This window comes from Gorilla gorilla, chromosome 4 (genome assembly GCF_029281585.2).
Source record: "Gorilla gorilla gorilla isolate KB3781 chromosome 4, NHGRI_mGorGor1-v2.1_pri, whole genome shotgun sequence".
NCBI lineage: Eukaryota > Metazoa > Chordata > Mammalia > Primates > Hominidae > Gorilla > Gorilla gorilla.
In genome coordinates this window covers 181,256,258-181,281,297 of record NC_073228.2, presented here as the reverse complement: position 1 = coordinate 181,281,297, position 25,040 = coordinate 181,256,258, and the positions used below count along the sequence as shown (strand labels likewise).

The 25,040-nt window shown below is 57.9% G+C and overlaps 1 protein-coding gene and 1 long non-coding RNA gene across 12 annotated transcripts; one reads left to right on the top strand and one right to left on the bottom strand.

Annotated features, from left to right (window-relative positions):
• The first annotated feature begins 3,327 nt into the window (after positions 1-3,327).
• On the top strand, positions 3,328-17,592 carry PDLIM7 (PDZ and LIM domain 7). Of its 10 annotated transcripts, none has more exons than XM_055386368.2 (14): positions 3,436-3,507; positions 4,513-4,619; positions 8,358-8,509; positions 8,600-8,630; positions 9,049-9,218; positions 9,617-9,637; positions 9,891-10,027; positions 10,131-10,167; positions 11,172-11,233; positions 11,377-11,611; positions 12,757-12,937; positions 16,796-16,916; positions 17,004-17,119; positions 17,256-17,592. In XM_055386368.2, the coding sequence occupies exons 2-14, from the start codon at positions 4,524-4,526 to the stop codon at positions 17,340-17,342; spliced, it is 1,446 nt and encodes a 481-aa protein (XP_055242343.1). In that variant the 5' UTR covers positions 3,436-3,507; positions 4,513-4,523; the 3' UTR covers positions 17,343-17,592. The 10 variants fall into 10 exon arrangements, with proteins under 10 accessions (XP_018882348.1, XP_063563080.1, XP_055242344.1 ...); XM_019026802.3 differs by having other exon boundaries at positions 3,437-3,507; positions 9,100-9,218; XM_019026803.2 differs by lacking the exon at positions 9,617-9,637 and having other exon boundaries at positions 3,328-3,507; positions 9,100-9,218.
• Positions 17,593-23,578: 5,986 nt separating this feature from the next.
• On the bottom strand, positions 23,579-24,740 carry LOC109026907 (uncharacterized). Of its 2 annotated transcripts, none has more exons than XR_002005959.3 (3): positions 24,574-24,740; positions 24,254-24,308; positions 23,579-23,999 (listed from the first exon to the last, which is right to left on the bottom strand). It is a non-coding gene; the product is annotated as an uncharacterized lncRNA (long non-coding RNA). The 2 variants fall into 2 exon arrangements; XR_008679624.2 differs by having other exon boundaries at positions 23,579-23,984.
• Positions 24,741-25,040: the final 300 nt, after the last annotated feature.

The following is a 25,040-nucleotide window of genomic DNA, read 5'->3' as shown; positions in this document are numbered from 1 at the left end:
AAGGAATGGGAGCCCGGGGTCCTCTCTGCTGGAGGACTGCCAGGACCCCCAGGCTGCTGCCTCTTCCTTTGCTCATTTGCTGTTTCACTTTGTCAATCGTTTCTTTGTGTGTTCATTCACATCCACTGTGTGCCGGCCCTGGGGAAATGTTAGATGAGACACATTAGCTGTGTGTCTTCATTGTCCTAACAAAGAACACACCCTGGAAAGAGCACCGCAGAGAGTCCCCATTCCCCCATCTCCCTCCACACATGGAATCTGGAGATGCCTTTTCCACATCCAGATGTCTCTGGTGCTGTGGGATTCTTAAATAAACAAACACTTCATACAGAATGTGAGATGATGGAGATGCTATGGGGAAAAATAAAGCAGAGGGAGGGCCTAGTGTGTGATGCGGGTGAGGCGTCCAGGGATTGCTGTTTCAGCTGTGATCAGGGAAGGCCCTGGGAGGAGGCCACATCTGAGCAGAGACCTAAATAAAGTTGGAAACCTGTTGCTGAGATACCTGGAGAAGTGTTTCAAGGGCCGGGCACCGGGCATGGTGGCTCACGCCTATAATCCCAGCACTTTGGGAGGCCAAGGCAGGTGGATCGCTGGAGGTCAGGAGTTTGAGAGCAGCCTGACCAACATGGAGAAACCCCATCTCTACTAAACATATAAAAATTATCCGGGCATGGTGGTTCATGCCTGTAGTCCCAGCTACTCGGGAGGTTGAGGCAGGAGAATCACTTGAACCTGTGCGGCGAGCCGAGATCACACCACTGCACTCCAGCCTGGATGACAGAGCGAGACTCCGTCTCAAAAAAAAAAAAAAAGAAAAGAAAAAAGAAAAAAAAAGAAAAGTGTTTCAAGCAGGGAAACTGGCAAGTGGAGAGGCCCTGAGGCAGGAATATGCTTGGCCTGCTGGAGGAAATGTGAGTGAGGAGGCCAGGGTGGCTGGAGTGGAGGGAGCGAGTGGTAGGAGTCAGACCCAGTTTATTCATATTCTGTAGGTCTTAAGGACTTCAGTTTTATTTTGAGTGCAATATGAGCCCACTGGAATGCTAAAAGCTGAGAGTGACATGGTGCTGTGATTCTGGCTTTAAAAATATCACTTTGGCTGCTTCGTGAAGACTCTGGAAGGGGCAAGGGTGAAAGCAGGGATGCCCGTTAGGAGACTGTTACAGGGGCGCAGGCACAAAATGGCAGTGGCTGGGACAATGGTGGCAGCAGTGGTTAGATGTGAACATGTTGAAGGTGGAATTTGCAGAATCGGGGGGAGGACAGAAGAGAAAGGATAACTTCATCGTTTCTGCTGAACCAGTTGAATAAATGTTGGTGGCACTTCTTGAAGTGAGGAAGGAGTTAGGAAGGTGGGAAAGGCACAAGTTTGAATTGGGCCATGATGGTCTGAGATACCTAGTACAGTGGTTCCCCAACCTTTTTGGCAGAAGGGACCGCTTTCATGGAAGACAATTTTTCCACAGACTGGGGGTAGGGTGGGGATGATGGTTTCAGGGTGGTTCGAGTGCAGTACATTTATCATTAGACTCTTTTTTTTTTTTTTTGAGATGGAGTCTCGCTCTGTCACCCACACTGGAGTGCAGTGGAGCCATCTTGGCTCACTACAACCTCTGCTGCCCAGGTTCAAGTCATTCTCCTGCCTCAGCCTCTCAAGTAGCTGGGATTATAGGCATATGCGCCACCACGCCCAGCTAATTTTTGTATTTTTAGTAGAGACGGGGTTTCACCATATTGGCCAGGATGGTCTCGAACTCCTGACCTCAAGTGATCCTCCCCCGCCTCAGCCTCCCAAAGTGCTGGGGTTACAGGTGTGAACCACTGCACCCGGCCCATTTATCATTAGATTCTTATAAGGAATGAGCAACCTAGATCCCTCGCATGCACAGTTCACAATAGGGTTCACGCTCCTATGGGAGTCTAATGCTGCCGCTGCACTCAGCTTCTCTGGCTTGCCGCTGCTCACCTTCTGCTGTGCAGCCCAGTTCCTAACAGGCCACAAACGGGGAGCTGGGGACCCCTGATCTAGTAAACATCTAGGCAGGGTTTTGGATAATGGAGTGAGAATTCCTGGGGAGAGGTCAGGCTGGCCATGAAACATGGGATGCCTTTGCATATAGGTGGTGTTGAAAGCCACAGGACAGTACGGGGTCTCAGGGGGTGAGCATAAAGAGAGGCGACATCAGATGGCCAAGGCCAGAGGCAGAGGAGGATGGGAAGGAGGGGCCAGTGGGGCAGGGGGAAGCTGTGAAGCCAGGGAAAAAGGGTGTTTCGCGGAAAAGGATCAACCTGGACCAGTGCTGCCCCTAGGCAGGGCAGGATGAAACTTAACCACCACGGATTCCATGGCCCCATGGCCTCCAGGCCACAGGGGACCTTGAGAAGAGAGATCTCAGGGGACTGGTGCGGACAAGAGCCCGCCTGGCATGGCTTCAAGAGATAACTGAAGGAAAGCAAGTGGAGACGCGATAAACAGACAACTCCCTGGAGGAATTTTACTCTCGAGAGGAGAATTAAAGGGTAGTAGCTGGAGAGGGATGTGGGGTCAAGAGAAGGTCTTTAACGACGAGAACTCTCACGGCGGTTTGTGCAGAACAGGGTGGGTGTGATGACTGTGGATGGAGAGGGGAGAACTGCAGCGACTCTGTCCTAGGAGGAGGTGATGGGCCGGGACCACCAAGCGAGAGGAGGGTGGACGTCCCTTCCCTCACCCCGACACCCGCATGCGCTCAGTGTCCGCGCCGCCGGCCCTAGTGCCTGGGCTGAACGCGGGGCCGGGACTCTGAGGACGCCTCCCAGGCGGCGCAGTCCGCTCTGGCCAAGGTGGAGCGGGACGCGGCGCTTCCGACGGTGCGCGGGTCGGCTCGGGGTTGCAGGGACCCCCGGCGTCCGCTCCTGCCCTGTTTTCCTGCCTTCCGCAGAGCGTTGCGCAACTCTAGCTTTAAACGCCCCTGTCCCCCTCAACTTGTCTCCCCCAACCCCTCTGATTTACAGATTCTGCAGTCCCCGAGGGTTGCGCCTACGATACCGACACTCGCGGCAGCCCTGCGGGGCGAGTATGATCGTCCCATTTTTCGGAGTAGCAAACTAAGGTTCAGAGACTACTATGTCCCAGGTCGGTCTGGTTTGAAGGTCCGCTTTCCTCTCCCTCCGCCAGCGGGCGGTGCGAGGGACTGGGCGAGACAGCGCTTCCCTAAGGAGGCGACCCGCAGCCCCGGCCCCCTCCCGACTCCGCCCCGTTGCAGGGCCCGGGTCGGTGAGGCCTCTCAGCTCTGAGCCCGACGGGACTTGGTGATTGGGCAGGACGGAAGAGCTGGGTGGGGCTTTCCACCAGCGGAGAGAGCCTAGTGGGCGTGGTGGTGACGAGGGCGTGGCCTGGTGCCCCGCCCCCGTCCGCGCGCTCAAAGTGGAGCGTGGCTGCGGGGGCGGGGTCAGAACACTGGCGGCCGATCCCAACGAGGCTCCCTGGAGCCCGACGCAGAGCAGCGCCCTGGCCGGGCCAAGCAGGTATCGACGACCGCGCGGGGCGTCTTGGGCTGGACCGGGCGGGCGCCCGGGGCCTGCTGAGGACCACAAAGGGCACTGGGGGTCGTGGGCCAGGCTGTGCTTCCTCCCGCTGGCCCTGGCCCCTGCCTCCGCCCCCGCCCCCGCCCCCGCCTTCCTGCCGCTAAGCCGGCTGCGGCGGGGCCGATTGGCGCCTGCGCCGCTTCCTGCGGCCGGGGCCAGTCTAATACATGAGGCCCGGGCGGGGGACTAAGGGGAAACTGAGTCACGTCGGTGTGGGAGCAGTTCTGTGTGGGAGGCACCACCCCCCACTGGGCTCGGGGAAGGATCCCCCTCCAAGCTATGCTTGAGGGTCCCAGCCCCCATCTGTCTCCACAGGGGCCGCACCCCACTCCCGCCTTCCCCTTCTTCAGCACCCAGGGGTCCCGCCGTGGCTCCCAGCAGCCTCGACTGGTCCCGGAATGGCTAGGAAGATCCGCTGCAGCCGCCTCCCTCCCCTCGCCTCCCCTCCCCTCCCCTCCCCCTCGCGTCCCAAGCCCCCGTGTGCTCCCTCCGCTGGCTCTCCGCACAGTGTCAGCTTACACGCCTTATATAGTCCGAGCAGGCTCCAGCCGCGGCCAGCCTGCCGGGACCTGGGGGCGGGGGAGAGGAGAGCCGGCCCCTGACTCACCCGGCCGCCCGAGGCTCCAGGCTGGCTTGGGGGGAGGCCGCGCCAGTTTAGTCCCTCGGCCCACCCCTGGTTGCAAAGAACCTCAAGCCTGGATTCAGGCACCCCTCACCGTTCCAGTCCCAAGGGGAGGGGGGCTGCTCCTGTCTTTCCAAAGTGAGGTCCGCCAGCCAGCAGCCCAGGCCAGCCTGACAAAATACCTGCCCACTATGGCTTGGGTGTGCTCAGGGACTGCCCGTGCCTGCCTGGCCCCTGTCCAAGGCTGGTATCCTGAGCTGGCCCGGCCTGCCTGCCTGCCTGCCCACCATGCTGGCCACTCACCTTCTCTTCTCTCCACTCAGGAGCCGGCATCATGGATTCCTTCAAAGTAGTGCTGGAGGGGCCAGCACCTTGGGGCTTCCGGCTGCAAGGGGGCAAGGACTTCAATGTGCCCCTCTCCATTTCCCGGGTGAGCCTAGGTTTGGGGAGGGGGCTCCCCCAGCGGTCTTTCGGTGCTCAGGTCTCCAGAGGGTGATGGGGGGAGTCCTAACAGGAGCTGGTCAGGGGCCAGCAGGCCAGGAGATGTCTAGGTCCGGAGATGTAGTGGTACCTGCCTGCCACAAGGACTCCCAATGAGGTGGATACTGGGAGGGAGCACCCAGGCTTCTCCAGCCCTGCACTGTACCAGATGCTGTTCTCCCAAGCTCCTGTGGCCACCTCTGAGGGCTGGAGGGAGGCTCATTGTGCAGGATGGGAGCCTAACATTCCAGGAGGTATCTAAACCTGAGGTGGCAATGCTTGGAGCCAGGCCCCAGGCAGGACACTGTGACTGTAGGATTTCACTTCAACCTCACTGCCGCCCAGGGAATAGCAATCCTCATCCCGTTTTTCCAGATGAGAGAAGAACTCATGGAGAGGTGGCGGGGCTCGCTCATCGACTCCATGGTGAAGCAGGGATTGGAATTGAGGCACAGCATGGCGTGCATTTTTTGTGGGTAGAAGGGGTCTCTCCCCAGCCTATGTAAGGACCCACATTCACTGTTCCCATTCAGGATGTGGTGGCCTTTGACCCCAAGCAGAAGTGTAGGACAGGGCTCCGTTCTAGGGGCTTAACTTCAGCTTCCAAGAGCCTGCCCTGGTGGGGGTGGAGCTGGAGGCTAGCTCCTCCCTATAGCAGGGGGATTGCCTTATAAGCCCAAGAATGCAGCCCCACGCTGGGATGGCCAACAGTGGCTGCAGTCTGCAGAGCTGAAAAGGGCTGGCCTAGGCCTGGCCCCCTGAACCCCACTGGTGGGCCTCTCAGCTGGTCACCAGGCTGCAGCTCCAGCTGTATGGTCCAGTTGTGAGACACAACAAATTGCCTGCCCAGAGTGGGTGAGGCCAGCCTGTCGGCTGGCATCTCTGACTGGCCTAGGGGTCAGGAGGGGGTGGGGACTTCCTGCCCCTATATCCGCCTGCCCCGAGAGACCCACCCAGGCGCCGGGTGGGCAGGCAGCTGTTGTCAGGAAGCCCAAGGCAAGCCCAGCCTGGAGGGGCCCAGAGGGTCATGGCCTGAGGAGGGGCTCAAGCTGGAGTCTGTCTGTAGGAGCTGGGCGTGGGGCTTAGGGTGGGCAGGCCAGCAGTGCTCTTCTCAGGGGTCCTTTGATGGCATTCTCCTGGAACCTGCCCCGCCAGCAGGGTAGTGAGGCAGTGGTTGCCGTATGACACACGTCCCCCTACATAGCCCTCACACAGCCCTGAAACCTACCTGACGTCCTGCTCCCTGGGAAAGTGCTGGCCCAGTGTGTCTGGGGAGCCTGAACCTCAGTTTCTTCCCTGATGGAGATGACTTTCAGATACGGCCTGTTGGGGGCACTCCGGGCTCCAGCTCCCTGGTCAGCATCCCCAGCATGTGGGCGGGGCCACTAGCTGATCCCAGCCCTGGAGTTGGACCTGGGCCCACATGGGTGGGTGAGGTGGGCTTTTCTGAGTTAGGCCAGCCCCCTCCCCCTCCCCTGACCCCAGAATGGAGGGAGGTGGGAGGGGCAAGGGCTGGCTGTGGGCCCAGGCCTGGGAGATGAGGTAACGTCTGGGACTGGGGGGCTGGGCTGCTCAGGCTGACTCACCCCCACCTCATGCAGGGTCCAGCCCCCTGGCTTTTTCCCTCCTTGGTTCCTCTGGCCTTACCCTGCCCCTGGCTTGAGCCCCTCCCTGCCTCTCTCCAGCCACCCGCCCAGCGCTGTCTTCTGCTCTCCTGCTGCCCTCCCCACGCTCTGAACACCCCTCATCCTCTGTGCTTCCTGCCCTCCTCACTCTGGGAAGGGAAGCCGTCCCCGCCCCCCACCCCCTCTCCAGGAGCCAGCTAGCTGCACCCCAAGACCCCCACCTTGGGCTCAGCCCACAGCTCCCAGGAGCCAGCCCTGTGGGCAGGGAGTGGCTGGGCCAGGTTTCCCTTCTACTGACTCACCATGACCTTGAGTAAGTCACTTCCCCTCTGGGGTGTCACTTCCCCATACACAGTATAAGGGGTTGATTTAGTTGGACGGAACTAAAGGTGAGGGAGTGGCTCAGGGTGTCTCCAGGTGGGCTGACCCCTCAGTTGGGCCCCCATGCTCAGCAGAGGTGGCCCACAGTGGTGGAGCCTTAGGGTCAGAGACACTTCCTGGCTCTGCCTCTTACTAGCTGGGTGACTTGAGGCAAGTTGTTTAACCTCTCTGTGTACATTTGCAAGTGCAAAATGGGTAAAATCCCAGATTACTCCACAAGGTTGTTAGAAGATTCAGTGTCAATGTGTAGCATAGTTGGTGCTCAATTAACTGAAGCAACTCTTCTTATCTAGCGAGTGAGGAAAGGGCCGCCGAGCTCTCTTAGCCTTCTGACCTCCTACGCAAGCAAGAGGTCATGTTGAGCCCAGCTCGCCTTTCTTTTCCCGGTGCTGTCAAGCTCTGTGCCTGGCTGCCCTGCCCTCTGACATCTCTCTGAAACCTCTTGCCTCCCCTCTCCCTGCCTCAGCTCAGTCTGTGCACTGACCCACCTGAGGAGCCTCCTGGGGCCACTGGCAGCCTGGACCCCCCAGATCCCCCCCACCCAGTGAAATTATCTTCCAGCACTGCCTCACAAAAGCCTACTTGATGCAGTGCCAGGCCTCTTGCCAGATGGCTGGGTGGTCCCTTGGGCTCGGACCCAGTCAAGCTGCCCTGCCTGTGTTGCTGGGGCTGGGCTAGAGGCCTGGAAGGGGTTTATCAGGGTCACCCTCTCAGGGCCTGGGAGATACCCAATCCCAGACATTAAAACTGCCAGTAGCCCCTCTACCCTCAAAGCCACGTCCTGGTCCCTTCCCCTGGCATTCAAAGCCATCGTAAGTGAACTCTCACCCGCTAGGCAGCACACGCCATTCTCCTTTACCGAGGCCCACCGCTTCCTCGAAGTCATTCCTGATGGTCTCAGCTCATGCTGGTGGCAGCCATTTCTCCCAGCCTACTGTCTCTACTCATTGCCACAGGAACCAGGGACTCCTAGCTCAAGAGCCTGAAGGATTGGGGTCAGGGGAAATTGGCAATCGAGGGCTTGGGAGTGACAGCCATGTATGGCCTACAAAGTCCCAGCTGTCAACTTAGGTCCCATTCAGGCAGTGTTCACAGGGAACCAGGAGATAACAGGGCCTGTTCCTGGCTCTCAAAGGGTCCCAGCAGACCCCTGTAGATGGCCCCCGACAGGGTGCTGGGGGGTGAGAGGTCCATAAGAGCCCCCGGTGGTTTTGGGGAGGAAGCTGCCCCCTGCATGGGCCAGAGGGCATATCTGGTAGGTGGAGTGGCCTGGGCAGGAGGCCAGCAGGAGCCTCAAAAAGCAATGGTCCTCTTGAAAAACTTGGGCTTTAGCCTGAGCGTGGCTGTTTGTGGACATCATAGCAATTTCTGGACTGTGGGGGAGGGTGGTGGCGGTGAATAGATAAGCATGGTGACTGGGGAAGCTCAGGTGAGCACCACCTGAGGGAGAGGGCCTGGCAGTGAATAAATAAGCAGTGTGACTGGGAAATTGTGAAGCTCAGGTGAGCGCCACCACCTCCTGGGTTGCTTTAGTGTCCAGCAGCTGCCTAGAATTATGTTGAATGAAGAGCTCTCTGGGTTCTGGAAGTGGGGCAGCTTTGGGTGGGGCAGTGTTACCACCGTCAGCCTGGCTTGGGTCTGCAGGGTCCAGGGCCTCGGTCACTTTGCTTCTCTCTCCACAGCTCACTCCTGGGGGCAAAGCGGCGCAGGCCGGAGTGGCCGTGGGTGACTGGGTGCTGAGCATCAATGGCGAGAATGCGGGTAGCCTCACACACATCGAAGCTCAGAACAAGATCCGGGCCTGCGGGGAGCGCCTCAGCCTGGGCCTCAGCAGGTATGCGGGTGGACATGGATGGGTGCGCCGGCGCTGGCAGTGGGGATCCCTGCGGGCCCGGCCCGCTGTCACGCTTTCCTTCTCCTCCAGGGCCCAGCCGGTTCAGAGCAAACCGCAGAAGGTACGAGGCTGGCCGGGACATCCGGGCGGTGGGCGGTGTGGGCTTGGACGGCCAGGCCTGCTCGCCCTCCTGGCACATTCTCGGTACCCCAATCCCTGGCCGGGAGTGGAGGGCAGAAACCGGAGCTAAGGCGGGTCTAGGGCCCTGGAGTTGAGCCAGGGGCTGCCGCACGGTCCTGGCACCACGCATGTCCGCCTGTCTGTCCGCCTGCTGCCTCCCGCCGCCGGCGCTGCGTGCTCGCCCGCACTCGGTCAGCCCTCGGTCCTGCGTGGACTGAGATCGCCACTCCCAAATGGGCCCCTTGAAACCTGAGTCGTCCTCTCCCCATAGTCTCCAAATAGATGGTGGGGGTGGGGGTGGGGGTGGGGGGGCTGGAGCTGCCGCTGTCCTCTGCTGCAGGCGCCCCACTTCCACCCAGGCCCCCACCCTACCCTGCCCGCCCGCCCTGCCCGGCTGTGTCTCTGCCCAGGCCTCCGCCCCCGCCGCGGACCCTCCGCGGTACACCTTTGCACCCAGCGTCTCCCTCAACAAGACGGCCCGGCCCTTTGGGGCGCCCCCGCCCGCTGACAGCGCCCCGCAGCAGAATGGGTACGTCGGCCCCTGCCCGCCCGCGCCCACGCCCACGCCCACGCCATCAGGCTCACTGTGGCCCCACGCCCGCTGCCCGCTGCTGCTCAGTCTGTGCTGCGCCCCAGCCCGGCGGAACCGTGCGGCAGCGACCCCTGGCGGCCGGGGTGGGGCTGCAGGCACAGGGCCCCTCCCGAGGCTGTGGCGCCTTGCAGGGCACCGCCCTGGGGAGGGGTCTCTGAATGAGACCGCGCCCCCTGCTGGCGGCTGGGGGTTGGGTTGTGGTGTCGGGCCAGCTGAGCCCCAGACACTCAGTGCCGCCTTGTCCCCGGCTGTTCTGATCCCTCCCCGTCTTTCTTCCTCTCCTGTGTCTGTCCCTTTGTCCCTTTATCTGTCTGTCTGTCTTATTTCCTTCACAGGTGCAGACCCCTGACAAGTCAGTGAGCCCCCCTCTGCCTGTGCCTTTCTTCTTCCTTTTGGCACTCTGGGTGGCGGCCCCTCCCCACCCTGGCTGCCCTCCTCTCCACTTCGCCCTCCTGTCCTCTCACCTACCCGCCCAGCAGGGCTCCTGGCCTCACCCTTACCCACTCCCTCCCATCACTGTAACCCAAACCCACATGCACCAAATCCTGGGAGGGGCTGCCCCCACCGCCCACCCCCAGTGTGGGGTTCTGAGCCACACCCTCCCCACAGACAGCCGCTCCGACCGCTGGTCCCAGACGCCAGCAAGCAGCGGCTGATGGAGAACACAGAGGACTGGCGGCCGCGGCCGGGGACAGGCCAGTCGCGTTCCTTCCGCATCCTTGCCCACCTCACAGGCACCGAGTTCAGTAAGTGCCAGCCCAGGGCAGGGGGTACTCTCCTCGCCCCCAGCCCAGGCGTGAGCCCTGACCCTGTGTCTTTTTTGGTCAATGCCTGCCTCTGCCCTCTCAGTGCAAGACCCGGATGAGGAGCACCTGAAGAAATCAAGGTACAGGGACGACCACCAGCCCCTCTCCCACCTCCTGCCTCTTCCATTCCAGCTACTGCCCTGTGTCTACTCCTGAGGCTCCCAGCTGGGGCTCTCAATTCTCCCTTCCTTCCTTCCTTCCCTTCCTCCTTCCTTCCTTCCTTCTTTCATTTCTTCCCTCCCTCCTTCCTTCCCTCCTCCCTCCCTGCCTCCCTTCCATCTCTCGTTCCTTCCACTTCTTCCTCCCTCTCTCTCTGCCCCTCAGGGAAAAGTATGTCCTGGAGCTGCAGAGCCCACGCTACACCCGCCTCCGGGACTGGCACCACCAGCGCTCTGCCCACGTGCTCAACGTGCAGTCGTAGCCCGGCCCTCTCCAGCCGGCTGCCCTCTCTGCCTCCCTCTTTCTGTTCCTCCTGCCCAGGGCACCCCCTTAGTGCCTCCAGCTTCTGCCTACCTCACCCCCCCTTTCCTGCCCTGGCCTGAGCCTCCTGCTGGCCTGGCCCTGGCCGCCCACCTGGGTTCATCTGACACTGCCTTCCCTCTTTGCCCTATGGTACTGCTGTCTGCCAGGTCTGTGCTGCCTTGGGCATGGAATAAACATTCTCAGCCCTGCTTGCTCTGCCTGTCTTCTGTCTTTGTGGACCTGGTTTGCATTTGGGGTGTGGGGGTGTTTTGTGGTTCGGACTGTTTGGGCCCTGCCGTCCTTGTTTTCAGTGGGAGGGGGTACCTGGCAAAGGGGCCCTGCCCTGCCATCACAGATGGCTTCCTGGCGTGAGGGGAGCCCCGGGAGCTGCCTCAGAAGCGGGAGCCCTGCCTCGTCTCCCAGCTAGAGACCGCACACCAGCTAACTGGACGTTGCTAGGAGAAGCTGCCCTTCCCATCCCTACCCCAGTGGGACCTGGAATCCAACTCGGCAGTTTCCACGCCCCCAGGCATCTCCCGTGGGGCCAGCAGGACCCAGGTTGGGGGGTGGGGCCATGTCAGGAAGCTCAGCCATGCAGGGCCTTGAATGGCAGATCTTGCAGCCAGGTGCCCAGGACAGAAGCCCCAGCCCCAGCCTCATCTACATCCCAGGAACCCTGGCCTGGTGAGAGGGAGTGGGCTCGGGCCTGGGTAAGGGTGGGCAGCCTCCAGGGGCATGGGGGTGGTGGGCTTCTCTCAGCTGCCTGGGGCTCCACCCCCGTCCTTTGGGGTCCCTGGGCACCCCTTTAGAGTCACTTTCCCCGGCAGGCCCTACCGCCCCCAGCCCTACCAGCCGCCCGCCCTGGGCTGTGGACCCTGCGTTTGCCGAGCGCTATGCCCCGGACAAAACAAGCACAGTGCTGACCCGGCACAGCCAGCCAGCCACGCCCACGCCGCTGCAGAGCCGCACCTCCATTGTGCAGGCAGCTGCTGGAGGGGTGCCAGGAGGGGGCAGCAACAACGGCAAGACTCCCGTGTGTCACCAGTGCCACAAGGTCATCCGGTGGGTGGCCTGTTCCCGTCCGACCCTGGCTTTCCCATCCTGCAGCCCAGCCCCACCTGTCTGCCCACCTGTCTTGCCTCAGCTGCGACTGGGGGGAATAAGGATTCAGTTCCCAGCTGGAGTAGGAGTAGGGACCTGGGCTGGGTCCTCCGATTCTTAATCCCACGCTACCTACCCCAGCCCACCCACAACAACTGCTAGCAGCATCTGCCGTGGCGAAATAGCCGAAGGGCCAACCATAGGCTGAAGCTGCACCCCTACCTTTGCTGCTCTCTGGGCAAAGAGGGGCCTGCCCCCTCCCAGCGCGTCTGCCCCTCCCTCCTGCTCTCTGTCTCCCTCTGCTCTCAGAGCATACAGGCCTGGAGCCACTCCCTCTGTGCACTGCCCCGTGGGGCCAAGCAGCATCAAACACCCCCCAGCATCAGCGTGCCGGATTCTAGAGCCTTCCTAGTTCTCAGGCCTGGCCTGCTCTCAACTCTGTCAGCTCTTTTTTTTTTTTTTTTTGAAACAGAGTCTCACTGTGTTGCCCAGGTTGGCGTGCAGTGGCGCGATCTCGGCTCACTGCAACCTCTGCCTCCTAGGTTCAAGAGATTCTCCTGCCTCAGCCTCCTGAGTAGCTGGGATTACGGGCACCCGCCACCACACCTGGCTAATTTTGTATTTTTAGTAGAGACGGGGTTTCACCATGTTGGCCAGGCTGGTCTCGAACTCCTCATCTCAGGTGATCTCAGGCCTGCCTTGGCCTCCCAAAGTGCTGGGACTACAGGTGTGAGCCCCTGTGCTCAGCCGACTCTATCAGCTCTTGCCAGGTAGAACAGGCAGGCCAGCAGGACAGGGCAGCTCCAGGGTTTGCCCAGGGGCGGCTCAGCTTTTATGAGGCTCCAGTCGTCAGCCCTTCCTCCCGGGGTCCTCCCTGCTCTAAAACTGCCTCTCCTGTCACCAGCAGTTCAGTGTGGCGGGCTGGCTCTGCAAGCTTCATGGCTGCCACGGTCACTTCCCAAGCCTGTCTTTTATCCTATGTGGAAAATGGGGAGAATGAACTGTCCCTCCCAAGGCCTCCTGGTGGGTGGTCAGTCAACCTGAAGGGGGCCAAGACCCCCACTTCTCTGCGTGTGCTCCCTCTGACCGCTCTCGCCTCCCTGCAGGGGCCGCTACCTGGTGGCGCTGGGCCACGCGTACCACCCGGAGGAGTTTGTGTGTAGCCAGTGTGGGAAGGTCCTGGAAGAGGGTGGCTTCTTTGAGGAGAAGGGCGCCATCTTCTGCCCACCATGCTATGACGTGCGCTATGCACCCAGCTGCGCCAAGTGCAAGAAGAAGATTACAGGCGTGAGTAGGGCTGGCTGGCGGGGAGGTGGTCCCAAGCCTGTCAGTGGGAACGAGGGCTGCTGGGAAACCCTCAGTCCAGGTCTCTCCCCGAGTGAGCCCTCCGCGTCCTTACCAGCGTAATAAATGGGCTGCTGTACTGGCCTCACCCTGCATTAGTCAGGATGCTCTTAACAAATGACCATGTTCCTGCTCAGAAACCGCCCAAGGCTGCAAAGAGCATGAGGACCAAGCCAGGAGAAGCCCTGGGCCCTCCTGACTCCCACTTTGGGCTCTCCCTGCCCTGGTGAAATGACAGAACGGCCAACTTGACACGCTGAAGCTGCTCTGTCTCATGCTTCCTCCTCATTTCTGGATCCAGAGCCAGGGCTGCCAGGAGTAGCCAGAGAGCTCTGTGTGGTGATGTTCATATTAGTGAGGTTTACCTTGACCACGAGCAGTGGGAAACTCAAAATAATGGTGGCTTATTTCTCATCTAAAAACATCCCGAGGTGGGTGGTCTGGGACTGATCTGGTGGACCCAGGCTCCGCCTTGTTGCTTGACTGTTGGCAGCACCTGCTTACTTACCATTCATAGTGCAAGATGACACTTCAGCCTCCACCAAAATGCTCACCTTCCAGCCAGCAGGAAGTCGGAAGGAGAAGAAAGGGGACAGAACCCCGTGGCGTCCATCCTTAGAGGATGCTGCCACCTGAACCTCTGCTTTCATCCTGTTGGTCAGAACTCAGTCACATGACCACACCCAGTGGCAACGGAGGCTGGGAAATATAGTCTTTATTTTGGGCACCCATGTGTCCAGCAAAATTGGGGGTTCCATCAGTCAGCAAGAACGGGAGAGTGGCCGAGTGCAGTGGCTGATGCTTGTATCCCGGCACCTTGGGAGGTCGAGGTGGGCAGATCACCTGAGGTCAGGAGTTCAAGACCAGCCTGGCCAATATGGTGAAACCCTGTCTCTACTAAAAATAAAAAAATTAGCTGGGTGTGCTGGCGCACCTGTAGTCCCAGCTACTTGGGAGGCTGAGGCAGGAGAATCGCTTGATCTTGAGAGGTGGAGGTTGCAGTGAGCCAAGATCGTGCCACTGCATTCCAGCCTGGGAGACAGCAAAAAAAAAAAAAAAAAAAAAAAGGCCAGGCACGGTGGCTCACACCTGTAATCCCAGCACTTTGGGAGGCCGAGATGGGCGGATCACGAGGTCAGGAGATTGAGACCATCCTGGCTAACACGGTGAAACCCCATCTCTACTAAAAATACAAAAAAATTGGCCAGGCATGGTGGAGTAGTCCCAGCTACTCGGGAGGCTGAGGCAGGAGAATGGCGTGAACCTGGGAGGCAGAGCTTGCAGTGAGCCGAGATCGCGCCACTGCACTCCAGCCTGGGCGACAGAGCGAGACTCTTGTCTCAAAAAGAAAAAAAGAAAAAGAAATCTGCCTCCCAGCCTTGGGCTCCCGCCCTACCAGCCCACACCCCTGGTAGAGCCCCCCTCTCCCACCAGCTCAAAGCCCGAGTTCCTTCACTGTGGCCTTGTCTGCTCTTCTAAAACAGGCAACACCAGCCAGTGAGAAGAGCCGGCCAGACATGGGCAGAAAACCTGCTTCTGTGATCTTGTGGCTGTGTGAGCAGGGGCTAGTTGCTCTCTCTGGGCGTCACTAAAGAGAAGGGTGGCACTATGCTAGGGCCAGCACGGTTGCAAGGTAGATGTAAGATGGGGTACAGGTGTTGTGGAGGGCAGAAATGCACCATCCGAAAGCTACATGTCCCCCACACTTATGTCTTGCTTGGCCCACACTGTTTCATTTTAAAATCAGTAGCAAACAATTTAAAAAATTAGAAGATTTGCCTGCATGATGCCGTGGCTCATGCCTGTAATCCCAGCACTTTGGGAGGCCAAGGTGGGAGGATTGCTTGAGCCCAGGAGTTCAAGACCAGCATGGGCACCATAGCAAGACCCCTGTTTCTACAAAAAAAAAAAAAAAAATAGAAAATTAGCGAAGTGTGGTGGCATGCACCTGTGGTCCCAGCTACTTGGGAGGCAGAGGGAAAGTGAGATCTCCTGCTTTTTATTTCTTTATGTATAATGATAGGGTCTTGCTCTGTTGCCCAGGCTGGAGTGCAGTGGCGTGATCACTGCTCACTGCAGCCTTGATCTCCTGGGCTCAGAGGATCCTCCCACCTCAGCCTCCCAAATAGCTAGGACTAGAGGTGCCCACCAGCATGCTCAGCAGATTTTTAAATCTTTTTGTAGAGATGAGGTTTTGCTATGTTGCCCAGGCTGGTCTCGAACTCCTGGCCTCGAGCGATCCTCCCACCTTGGCCTCCCAAAGCACTGGGATTACAGACGTGAGCCACTGCGCCCAGCAGATTTCTCTTTAACACCTATATTTCAGCCTGAGCCAGGCAGGCATTCCTGAATGAACCAGTAGTACTGCTCCCAGAAGAAGAGGTCCTCCTCTGTGTGACACAGTCCCCACTTGGCCCTTGCAGGGATTGGATCTGGGATCCCTGGATTTAAACTCAGGGCCATCCTCATAACAGCCTCACAAGGCTGGGATTAGCTTCCCGGTTCACAAGGGAAGAAACCAAGACTTGAGAAGGTCAAGGTCTGGCCAGACCCACACATCTTGGACCCTCATACCACCTCGAGGCCCCATGCTGCCCTCTGCCTGCTCCAGATGTGAATACTGCTGGCCCTGGCTGGCCCCGAGGGTCCTAGGGATGAACAGCCCAGCCCAGGGAGAGCTCAGCCCCTTGTGCCTCTGCCCCTTCCCACCTCCTGTGGAGCCCAGTCGACTCACCCACAAAGGGCCAGGCACTGTGGGGATAGATCAGCTAACAAAACAGTTGATGCTTCCTGCCCTTCTGGGCCTTACATTTTGGCTGGAAGAAGAGGGGAGAGGCAGACTGTAAGCAATAAGCGCAATAAGTAGGTTGCCTGGAAGTAATGTTAGATCACGTTACGGAAAACAGGAAAGAGCAGAGCGACAAGTGCTGGGGCTCGTGGTGCAGGGAAGGCAGCTGGCTGCTGCTGGTGTGGTCAGAGTGGGCTCTTATGGAGAAGACTGCATTCCAGCAGAAACTTGAAGGGGGTGAGGGGTGAGCCTAGAGATATCTGGGGCAGAGCAGTCCAGGCAGAGGGGACAGCTGGTGTCAAGCCCAGGACAGGAGTGTGCCTGGTGTGCCAGTTTCGGGCAAGAGGCCAGTGTGCAGAGGCAAGGTGAGAACGCAAGGGAGAGCAGTGGAGGGGACGGGTGGGAACGAGGTCAGACCTGCTGGCCTCCAGCCTCTGCATGGGGCTTGGCTCTTGCTGGGAGCAATGGGAAGCAGTACACGGTTTCATGCAGGGGGAGAAGGCCTGTCTTGGGTTGCAGGGGCCTGCTGTGGCAGCTGGGATCAGAGAGAGGAGCTTGTAGGCCAGTTGTTATGTGGTCCCACGGGCCAGATGGCCATGGCTTACCTCACTTCAGGGAGGCTGTGAGAAGCACTCAGAATCTGGATGTGCCTTGGGGGTGGGCCCCACTGGATTTCCTGGTGGACCCGGTGTGGGGTGTGAGAGGAGGGTGTGTTTGGCTGCAGCAAACAGGAGAATGGAGTTGCCATCCGTGTGATGGGGATGGCTGTGGGAGGAGAGGTTTGGGGTGAGGGAATCAGGAACTGAGTGCTGGACTTGGCAAGTCTGAAGGTGCAGTGGTCGTCCACTCAGAGACCTTGGAGTTGGAGATGGAGGTGTGGGAGTCCTGAACAGTTAGATGTAGTGTTTACCGTGAGAAGGAACAGGGCTTGCGGCCAGCCGTCCTGTGTTCCCGTGACCCAGGGCAGGGCAGGAGGGGCCTGAGCCTGCCGAGTGACTGGGACCTCCTTCCAGGAGATCATGCACGCCCTGAAGATGACCTGGCACGTGCACTGCTTTACCTGTGCTGCCTGCAAGACGCCCATCCGGAACAGGGCCTTCTACATGGAGGAGGGCGTGCCTTATTGCGAGCGAGGTACACACTGGCCAGTGAGGGTGAGGAGGGATGGTGCATGGGGCAGGCATGAATCCAGGTCCTCTTTCTCTCTGCCCCCATTCTCAGACTATGAGAAGATGTTTGGCACGAAATGCCATGGCTGTGACTTCAAGATCGACGCTGGGGACCGCTTCCTGGAGGCCCTGGGCTTCAGCTGGCATGACACCTGCTTCGTCTGTGCGGTGAGAGCCCCGCCCCTCGAACTGAGCCCCAAGCCCACCGGCCCTCTGTTCATTCCCCGGGAGATGCAGGAGAAGTTGGGAAGGGGCCTCTCCTGCTGCCCCCAACCCCATGTGACTGGGTCTTTGCTGTCCTTAGATATGTCAGATCAACCTGGAAGGAAAGACCTTCTACTCCAAGAAGGACAGGCCTCTCTGCAAGAGCCATGCCTTCTCTCATGTGTGAGCCCCTTCTGCCCACAGCTGCCGCGGTGGCCCCTAGCCTGAGGGGCCTGGAGTCGTGGCCCTGCATTTCTGGGTAGGGCTGGCAATGGTTGCCTTAACCCTGGCTCCTGGCCCGAGCCTGGGGTTCCCTGGGCCCTGCCCCACCCCCCTTATCCTCCCACCCCACTCCCTCCACCACCACAGCACACCGGTGCTGGCCACACCGGCCCCCTTTCACCTCCAGTGCCACAATAAACCTGTACCCAGCTGTGTCTTGTGTGCCCTTCCCCTGTGCATCCGGAGGGGCAGAATTTGAGGCACGTGGCAGGGTGGAGAGTAAGATGGTTTTCTTGGGCTGGCCATCTGGGTGGTCCTCGTGATGCAGACATGGCGGGCTCATGGTTAGTGGAGGAGGTACAGGCGAGACCCCATGTGCCAGGCCCGGTGCCCACAGACATGAGGGGAGCCACTGGTCTGGCCTGGCTTGGAGGTTAGAGAAGGGTAGTTAGGAAGGGTAGTTAGCATGGTGGCTCATGCCTGTGATCCCAGCACTTTGGAAGGCCAAGGCGGGCAGATCGCTTGAGGTCAGGAGTTCGAGACCAGCCTGGCCAACATGGTGAAACAACGTCTCTAGTAAAAATACAAAAATTAGCTGAGTGTGGTAGGGCATGCCTGTAATCCCAGCTACTCAGGAGGCTAAGGCGGGAAAATCACTTGAACTTGGGAAGTGGAGGTTGCAGTGAGCTGAGATCACACCACTGCGCTCGAGCCTGGGTGGCAGAGCGAGACCCTGCTTCAAAAAAAAAAAAAAAAAAAAAGGGTAGTTGTAGTTGGGGGTGGATCTGCAGAGATACGGTGTGGAAAACAGCAATGGCCACAGCAAAGGCCTGGAGGGGCCAGCTGCCGTCCAAACAGAAGAAGGCGGGGCTGGAGAGGGTAGCCCTTAGGTCCTGGGAGGCCACGAGTGCCAGGCAGTAGAGCTGGGGCTGTCTCTTGAGGTTAGAGCAGGGCAGGGCACAGCAGAGTTTGAAATAGGTTTGTGTTGTATTGCAGAAAAGAGGCCCAGAACACTGAGGGAGTGCAGGAGGGAGGCTGGGAGGAGGAGTTGCAGCAGGGCCTAGGGGCGGGGGCCAGGCAAGGGAGGGGCAGAGAGTAATATGGCAGAGATGGGACCCAGTGGCAGGTCCGGGGGATGAGGGATGGAGAGAAGGACAGGAGCGTTGCCAGGCATCTGGCCTATACCAGACATGCTCACGCTGTCTCCCGCGAACCTCCTAGCAACCTTGAGCCATTGTCTGCAATCACTTATTTCATTTTTTCTTTTTTAACTTTAATTTTTTTTGTTTTTAAGAGACAGGATCTCCCTAGGTTGCCCGGGCTGGTTTCAAACTCCTGGGCTCAAGCAATTCTTCCTCCTTAGCCCCAAAGTGCTGGCATTACAGGTGTGAGCCACCATGCCTGGCCCACTTATTTTCTAGATGAGGCACAGAAAGATTGGGAGACTTGACCAAGGTCACGCTGTCATTGAGCCATGAGCCAGACTAGAATCCAGGCCTGAAGCTGGGTGCGCTGTCCCAGGACTGGCTGGCACTGAGTACCATTTGCCAGCGAGCATCTCTCTGGGAAGCTGACTTCTGCCCGGTACCTGGAGGACTGTAGACCTTGGTGGTGGCGCCGTCACTCTGGGGCTTCCTGCCTCCCACTGATGCCCGCACCACCCTAGAGGGACTGTCATCTCTCCTGTCCCAAGCCTGGACTGGAAAGACTGAAGAGAAGCCTTAAGTAGGCCAGGACAGCTCAGTGTGCCATGGCTGCCCATCCTTCAGTGGTCCCTGGCATGAGGACCTGCAACACATCTGTTAGTCTTCTCAACAGGCCCTTGGCCCGGTCCCCTTTAAGAGACGAGAAGGGCTGGGCACGGTGACTCACACCTCTAATCCCAGCACTTTGGAAGGCTGAGGCTGGAGAAGGGCTCCAGCTTAGGAGTTCAGGACCAGCCTGGGCAACATGGTGAGACCCTGTTTTGTTTTGTTTTTTGTTTTTTTGAGATGGAGTCTTGCTCTGTCGCCCAGGCTGGAGTGCAGTGGTGCAATCTCGGCTCACTGCAACCTCCACCTCCCAGGTTCAAGCGATTCCCCTGCCTCAGCCTCCCAAGTAGCTGGGACTACAGGCTTGCGCCACCACGCCCAGCTAATTTTTTTGTATGTTAGTAGAGACAAGGTTTCACCATGTTAGCCAGGATGGTCTCGATCTCCTGACCTCATGATCCGCCCGCCTCAGCCTCCCAAAGTGCTGGGATTACAGGTGTGAACCGCTGCGCCCGGCCTGTTGAGACCCAGTTTCTACAAAATATTAAAACATTAGAGGCCAGGGCTGGGCGTGTTGGTTCACGCCTGTAATCCCGGCACTTTGGGAGGTCAAGGCAGACAGATCGCCTGAGGTCAGGAGTTCCAGACCAGCCTGGCCAACACGATAAAGCCCTGTCTCTACTAAAAATACAAAAATTAGCCAGGCATGGTGGCACACGCCTGTAATCTCAGCTACTCGGGAGGCTGAGGCAGAAGAATCACTTAAACCCAGGAGGCTGAGGTTACAGTGAGCTTGAGATCGTGCCACTGCACTCCAGCCTGGGGAACAGAGTGAGACTCTGTCTCAAAAAAAAAAAAAAAAAAAAAAAAAAAAAAATATATATATATATATATATATATATATGGCCAGGTGTGGTGGCTCACACCTGTAATCCTGGCACTTTGGGAGGCCGAGGTGAGCAGATCACCTGAGGTCAGTAGTTTGAGACCAGCCTGGCCAACGTGGTGAAACCCCGTCTCTACTAAAAATACAAAAATTAGCCGGGTGTGGTGGTGCATGCCTGTAATCCCAGCCACTCAGAAGGCTGAGGCAGGAGAATCCCTGGAACCCAGGAGACAGAGGTTGCAGTGAGCCAAGACTGCGCCACTACACTCCAGCCCGGGCAACAAAGCAAGACTGTCTCAAAAAAAAAAAAAAAAAAAAAATTCAGCTGGGCCTAGTGGTGCATTCTTGTGGTCCCAGCTACTTGGGAGGCTGAGGTGGGAGGATCACTTGAGCCCAGGAAGTTGAGGCAGCAGTAAGCTGCCCTCCAGCCTGAGCAACAAAGCGAAACCCTGTCTCTTTTTTTTTTTTAAAAGGAGAGAGAGACAAGAAGGGTCTCTGCTGTGTTCTCTCTTGGAATCCTGGAGAATGAGTGCAAAGCTTCGTGTGTGATTTTCGTGTTTTTTTTTTTTTTTTCTGCCTGCCTCGGCCTCCCAAAGTGCTGGGATTACAGGCATGAGCCACCGCACCCAGGCTCGTGTTATTTTCATGATGCCTTGCAGGAGTGACTTTATGTCAGTGCCTGGCATATAGTGGATGCCCAGTAAGTGTTTGTCGAATGATCACGAGGCGCCTGTGGGACATTTAGGAGACACATTCAGGAAACAGCTGAAGATTCAAGTCTGGATTCACCTCCACTTCAATTCGGGAATGAATTTGAGACAGGCTCAGGGCAGTCAACATAAATGCTGGTCACTGAGGCCTAGGGAGAGCCAGGAGCAGGGCCCACGCAGGGAGCATCAGGGGTCAAGCAGATGGGATGTGGTTTTCTTTCAACCTGGACATCCTTGGCGTGTTAACCACAGAGTAGCTTTCACTTCCACAAGGAAATGTGCTCTCTCCCACTTCTCTTGAACTGTGAAGCCCTCTCAGTCCATCCTCGGTTCCCATGGATACAAGCGAGAAGGGCACAGGGACGGATGGTAACTGTAGCCGGGAGCCCGTCTGGGAATGCCGAGCAGCACAGCCAGATCTGCCAGTTTATCGACAGCGTCCAGAGGTTCAGATTTGTATGTGAGATCTGGTGTTTGAATATTGGCAACTACATTAGATTTTTTTTTTAATCCTATTAGAAAAATAACAAATGTGAGCCAAATCCAGCATGAGGACGGCCAGGGCCCAGCATAGTGAGGAGGTGAGACGCCGGAACACCAGCATCACAGCACTGAGCAGGAACAGGACGGCCAGGGCAGGAGGACAACAACCTCCAGGGAAGGGGCAAGGAAGTCTGGACAGGGCAAGAGCGTGTCAAGAAGCTGCCGACAATGTCAACCAGGCAGATAAGGCCGAGGAGTCCCTCGTGGCATTTCACAACAAGGTGACATTTGCCAGATCAGTTTAGCCGAGCTGGGGCGGCTGCCAAGGTTAAAGAGGAACAAGGCGGGAGGGTGGGGAGGATGTGGAAGGAGAGAGTGCAGACAGCTCTTTTAAGAGGTTTGGCTGTGGTGGGCCAAGATGACCACCAAGCTCAGCTGAGAGGCCAGGGTGTGGGTGGCGGGAGGGGCCTGGGAGGCATCTGCTGGAGGATGGTGGGAGAAGATGGGAGAAGTTGGGAGGGGGCTGTAAGGAGAGAGTGGGGTGAAAGGCAGGGGCAAATGCAGAACCATGGAGCTGGAGCTAGCCTAGAGTGGGGCAGGAGCAGGTGCCAGGCACCTCCTTGAAACAGCCACCCTCACTCCGTAGGCCGGAAACGTGATGCAATCACATGTCATTGAATCATCATAACACCTTTGAGAACACATTATTAAAGGCATGTTTCAGATGAGGGTCCTGAGGCTCAGAGAGGAACAGTGACTTATACAGAGTCACCCAGATGGAATGGCCTGGACTGCCGCTCCAAGGATCAAAGGCCAAAGTGTTCCCCACTGACCCACCAGCACTCCCCAGCTCCTCTCGTGCGTCCCCCATCACCTGGGCTCCCATCCAGACTTTGCCGCTCCACCAGCTGTGTGCCTCCGGGCAAGACACTACCCTTCTTTGAGCCTTGGTTTCCCCATCTGTCAAATAATAGCAGCTGGGCACAGTGGCTTACACCTGTAATCCCAGCACTTTGGAAGGCCGAGATGGGTGGATCACCTGAGGTCAGGAGTTCAAGACCAGCCTGGCCAACATGGTGAAACCTCGTCTCTACTAAAAATATAAAAATTAGCCAGGCGTGGTGGCGGGCGCCTGTAATCCCAGCTACTCAGGAGGCTGTGGCAGGAGAATTGCTTGAACCCAGGAGGTGGAGGTTGTGGTGCGCTGAGATTGCGCCACTGCACTCCAGCCTGGGTGACAGAATGAGACTCCGTCTCAAAAAAATAATAATAATAGCAACCACAAGCTGCAAAGATCACAGTGTTCCGAAGCTGGGGTGCAAGGCTGTGTGGGCGGAGGCCATGGGGACTGGGAAGTAAATGTCCTCGTGCCAGGCAGGAGAGGCCATTAGCACCCTTGGAGGGGGCAGAGCCCATGGCAGGGGGCTGAGTGGGTAACTGGAGAGGCAGCAGGCAAGGGAGGGGTTTTTCCCAGCTCAGAATGGCTTGAGCTCATTTGGATCCACAGGGAGAGAGGCGATGGAGGGCGAGGGACTGTTTTGCCAGAGTACAGAGGCAGGCACTCATGATTCTGCCACTGCCTCCTCAGTGCAGGGCCCCACATGGCCTTGGTACACACATAAGGTACACACACCATCCTCAGACTCTCCACATGGCCCTGCCACAAGAAGGGAGCTGACGCCCTGGGCTAAAGGGCTGGCCACAGGTCGCCCTTTGAACTTGAGACTGCCTAAATCCAAAGCTGACCCTGAGACTGGAAGAAGAACCCCTCCCAACGGAGGCCTTAAAGGAAGGAGGGGAGGGGACCAGGGTTCCGGGGGTCATGGTGGAACAAGAACAAGCTCGCTGACTGACAGCCTGGGGGAACTCAGGACACCAGCACCAGCCACTTGGGAGATTGTGCGGGGGGAGCCACTTCTGAGCCAGTGAGGACCCCAGGACCAGCCTGGGCCCTTCGCTCAGGTTTTTGGAGTACTGGAAGATCAATTGAGATTTCACCCAAGTTTCTTGCCACTGACAAAATGACCACTACTTGGGTACAAGGCAGATTAGGTAGGTCTCTCAGCTGCAATTCAAGCTAGTTTAAGCAAAAACGGGGATAATTGAACTGAAAAAGTGAATGGCTTCAGACCTGGCCAGATCCAGGTACCCATGGCGGCTACCGGGACCCTCTCTCGTGCTCTCCACCTCTCGGCTCTGCTGTCCTCAATGCTGGCTTCATTCTCAGAAGGCTCTCCCCACTATTGGCAAGGATGGCCTCCAGCAGCTCCAGGCCCATACCTGGCCAGCTCAGCAGCCCCAGCGGACAGAGGGAGCCTTTATTTTCTTTTTTCTTTTATTTTTTATTTATTTATTTATTTTGAGATGGCGTCTCGCCCTGTGGCCCCGGCTGGAGTGCAGTGGTGTGATCTCAGCTCACTGCAACCTCCGCCTCCCGGATTCAAGCGTTTCTCCTGCCTCAGCCTCCTGAGTAGCTGGGACTACAGGCATGCGACACCACGCCCAGCTAATTTTTGTATTTTTAGTAGAGACAGGGTTTCACCATGTTGGCCAGGATGATCTTGAGCTCTTGACCTCGTGATCTGCTCGCCTCGGCCTCCCAAAGTGCTGGGATTGCAGGCGTGAGCCACCGCGCCCGGCAAGGGAGGCTTTCTTAATGGCGCCAGCGAAAGTCCGAGGGCCAACGCCCATTGGACTAACTTGGGTCATGTGTCTGTCTCTGAAGTAGTCACTGGGTCTGACCCTTCCTGGCTTGGATGACATACTCCTGTTTAGAGCTGAAAGTGGAAAGTCTGCCAGAAAACGGGAGGCGGAGCAGGCCTGGCAGGGAGGTCCATGGCACTTCCTCCCCTCATGCCCAGGGCCCCGCCCCGGACTCCACTCCCAGACCTCAGAGCTGGAGCGTCTGCAACTTCTGATCATACTGCAGCCCACCTCACCCCTGCATGCAGAAATAGGGGTGCTACAAGGGGAAGCGGGGAGGGTGTGTGGGGTACCGAAATGACCTGGGACAGACCTGGGTTCCCATTCAGACTTTGCCACTCACCAGCTGTGTGTCTCCGGGCAAGTCACTGACTCTCTCTGGGCCTCAGTTTTCCCATCTGTAAAATAATAATAACAATCAACACATTGGCAGCACCTACTATGTACTGGTCTCATTTTAAGCACTTCCTAGATACTATTTGAAAATCCTCAAACTGACCCTAGGAGGTAGGTACCGTCACTATCACCCCCATATTACAGTTGAAGATGAGTGATTCAAGATAGGTCAGGCACCAAGCTCAAGGTCACACCAGTAGCAATAGACTCCTCAGGAGCAGAGCTAATGTGAATGAACGTGGCTGGCCTGGCGCCAGGGGCAGATACCTGGGAACAGCCATGAGCTTTGTGATGATCAAGGGGCAATCTGTGTGTGTGCTTGGTGGGATCTTGCAGAGGTTGGAAGAGGCCAGAGAAGACTCCACCAGCTCTTGCTGAAAAAGTCTTGCAGCCTCCCCTCAGCCCTAAAACCTTCCCGGAGAGGTGTGGGGGAGCACAGAACAGGAAGGTGGGGGTGGAGGGAGGAGGGTGGGGCTGTGAGGAGGGAGGGAGGGGGTTCTCCTTCTAAGCCTCCATCCAGTCCCATTTTATTCTCACAACAGGTTATCAAAAGGAAACTCAGAGAGGGGAAGTGTTTCAGCCAAGGTCACACAGCAAAGGCCCAGTTTCTGGATCTCAGTCCTCCCTTGTCTCATCTTTTCCACTCTGGGGATCCAGAAGTCATTGGCCCAGCCTCCCGCTGTGTGTAGGGGGAGCTCATGCTCTGGGGGTGGGAGAGACCGACCTGTCAGCGA

Bases quoted from the DNA above. Each gene is read 5' to 3' on its own strand.
- PDLIM7 (XM_063707009.1), top strand. From the start codon at position 4,524: ATGGATTCCTTCAAAGTAGTGCTGGAGGGGCCAGCACCTTGGGGCTTC. The intron at 4,620-8,357 runs GTGAGCCTAGGT...CTCTCTCCACAG, and splicing joins TGCCCCTCTCCATTTCCCGG to CTCACTCCTGGGGGCAAAGC. The intron at 17,120-17,255 runs GTGAGAGCCCCG...TGCTGTCCTTAG, and splicing joins ACACCTGCTTCGTCTGTGCG to ATATGTCAGATCAACCTGGA.